Here is a 3,213-nt window from a genome sequence, read left to right on the forward strand (position 1 = left end):
GGTGGAAAATGGAGAATTGATTGGTGTGCTGATGTATTAACAGCAGAAGCTTTGGCTCTAAGGTTAGGCCTATTTCTTACACAAAAGGTGGGTTGCAATTGTCTCGTCATTAACTCTCACAATATGAAGGTGATTGAAATAATAAAGAATGTAGGACATTTGGCAGGTGCGGCGGCAGCAGTGTTGGATGATTGCTATTTCATAACTTGTGATTTTCCTCTTGTTAGGTTTGAACATTGTAATAGGAAAGCAAATAAAGTGGCTCATGAAATTGCCAGGCTAGCGAAATTTTCAGTCACTAAGGACTGGTTTGAGGAGTCTATGAGAGACATTGTATATTTACTTATCGACAATGTAATAATTATTTCTAATTAATAAAGTACATGTTTATTTTTTTAAAAAAAAATCAACGCTGCATTTTACCCTAGAATATATTGTGCAGTATGTTTGTTGATGATCATAGATGCTTGTCCACCGTTGAGCCTGCGCTAGGATAAATCTGAGCCGTTGGTTATCTGAACCCAGAAATGTGTGCGCACTCTGTTCCGTCAGTGTCTCATCTCAGGCTGGCTTCAGTCTCCGTAGTGGACTGGTCATAGTTGACACCGGCCCGAGGAGGCTCCAGAGAGCGGATCCACCCCGGCGACGGCGACGGCGACGGCGAGGCACCATCCCGCCGGAGAAGACGTCCGCAACAGACAGCGTCTCCTTCCCAATCCACAAGGTCTGACCACCATCCCGCTCCCGCCGGCCCCTTGCACCAAAGCCCTAGATCCATCTCTTCCTGTTTTTCCAGTCCACTTCCTTTGATGAATGTTTTGATGCATCTTCCCGTAAATCAATCTGGTAGGTGCGGTTGGAATTTTTGATTGATGCGTAGGCTAAAACTGGAGTAGATCCAGTGGATTGCTCTGACACCTAGCGTTGTGGTTGCAGTTTTGGATGGATAATTGACTTGGATTCAGTCTTGGATTAAATCCAGTGGGCGGTTTTGAGATAATCTGAGCGCCCCTCTTGAGAAAATAAATCATCTGCAACTGGAACAAGAGAGAAAAACACATTTGGAAACATCTGGACTGCGCCATATCTGCTGACTGCTGTTAGAGAGCTAGAACTGCACTCGGCGTATTAGCGTATTCTGTATCTTAACACGGCATGACGATTCACCAAAACATAATCAGATCAAATTTGCTATTTCAATAAATTGCATAACAAGTTCGTTTGATTGTCAGGCATACATTTCATTTGAACAACTACCGTATATTTTATACATTCTTCTTATTCCTGGTGCATAAGCAGCATAACAAGTTTCTTATATATATATATATATATGCATATTATATTATATATACTTGATCTCCAGAATATCATTTGCTTATTCCTGCTATTCGTCTCGTATTTCTTCACCAGCTTACAGTTCTAAGCTTTTTTTAATAGAAAAATGAATTCTAATTTGCTTGACTTGAAAAGTTTATTGCTTGCAGATTTTGTCGTCAGCAGCACATCATGCAGAGCCCCAGCAAACTGTCTGATGTCTCTCTCCCTTGGCCCCATGCCTTCTCCGGACCCCAAGGTTGGGCTGACCTCCCGGATGGCTTGCTTCACTCTGTCGTTGCTCGGCTGGGCTCCTTCCGAGACCTTCTTGGCTTCGCAGCAACATGCCCCTCTTGGCGTGCTGCCTTCTCCTCGTACCCATCCAAATCTATGCTCCGCTCAAAATTTCCACCTCTCCTCATCCAGCCCCATGTTCGTGTACAAGGTCCTCTTCTTCCTGCTGCCAATGGTTGCCATCAGCTATACACATGTGTGGTTATCGATCCAGCCAACAAAAAGACCTCCCTTCGCTGCCAGATTCCTGTAGAAACTACGGAGAAGATGATATATATTGGCTCATCCTATGGTAATATCATCTACTTCTGCTATGGATATGTTCACATCGTCGATGTGTTCACTGGCGTGGAGGTTTCAACTCCACGTCTCCCATCCAGTGTCAAACGTGAGACATTCTACTTGAACGGCATTCTAACGTCCCCCCTTACATCACCCAACTCGCATCTCCTTGTCAGTACCGAGTTCTCCCTGTTTGATTTGCTTGTTGGAAGTGACTCTTGGTCTCAAGTCCAGCTTCCTCATATGTTGGTAATAGACCAAATCGTGGAATTCAATGGGCAGGTCATTGTCTCGGATGGCTTTCACAGGTTCTACACTCTGCAGTTGGCCCCTCAGCTTGGTCTACAAGAGATGACAACCAAGTTCCAGGATAGGAGTGAAGACCATAGGCGTGGTAAAACATGGCTGGTGGTTTGTGGTGGCATGCTTCTCATGGTCACTGCCTTTTCTTTTAATGAGGTCTACTGCCTCGACATGTCGACCAAGCCAGCAACATGGATGGCCGTGGAGAAGCTGGACAATTGGGCACTCTTTCTAGGGGAGGAAGTTAAGAGCACGCCACTCTCTTGCATGAGCTCGGAACTTTTTGGATTGGGGAGCAACATCTTGTTGTATGCAGGCCTTGACTCTAAGCCATGGAATCTACACCATCTGTGTGGCGGTCCGGACCCCATGCATGACACACCGCCCGATGCAGGAGACGCGCCGGAACCATGGGGATGGGATTCGCCACTTCCTTGCGCGAGCCTAGGACCATGGTGGGTGACTCCGGCGCTTGCTTGCACGAGCTTGGAGCCATGGGAATGGGATTCGCCGGCGCTTCCTTGCATGAGCCCAGAACCATGGTGGGCGGCTCCAGCGCTTCCTTGCACAAGCCCATACGAATGGGGAGGGTGGAACAACACCTCACACTCCGACCCTTGGCATCTACGCAGGCCGCCGCCGTTCTGGCTGTACCCGAGCATGTTCTACTCTTGTGGCCAGTGATCCGGCCTGACCACGTCTTGCCTCACAAGCAACTTCTTCTGAGATCTCCATCCGAAACGCAGCAGGGAGCGGAGACTGATTTCTGCTGCATCATATATGTATGTATGTAATAATAAAGGATGATACCTATATATGGCCTCTGTGTGTCACTAGAGACTGCATCAGATATCTGTTGCAAGTTGATTAGATATGTGTCATGCTATATATATACAAGCGAACAGCAGACTTGTTCTATCTGTCGCAGGTTGTGGTTGTGCCTTAACTGGTAGCAGGTTTGTAGTTAATTTGTATGTTCTTTGCAGAAACGAAATGCTATGACGTTTTATTATTGTGCAA

At 46.4% G+C, this 3,213-nt stretch overlaps 1 protein-coding gene across 1 annotated transcript; it reads left to right on the forward strand.

Moving 5' to 3' along the window:
- Positions 1-547: 547 nt before the first annotated feature.
- LOC125515670 lies at positions 548-3,213 on the forward strand. Its single transcript, XM_048681187.1, has 2 exons — positions 548-724; positions 1,485-3,213. Exon 2 carries the CDS (start codon positions 1,507-1,509, stop codon positions 2,875-2,877), a length of 1,371 nt encoding a protein of 456 aa, XP_048537144.1. The 5' UTR covers positions 548-724; positions 1,485-1,506; the 3' UTR covers positions 2,878-3,213.

Source organism: Triticum urartu, chromosome 6 (assembly GCF_003073215.2).
Source record: "Triticum urartu cultivar G1812 chromosome 6, Tu2.1, whole genome shotgun sequence".
Lineage (NCBI taxonomy): Eukaryota > Viridiplantae > Streptophyta > Magnoliopsida > Poales > Poaceae > Triticum > Triticum urartu.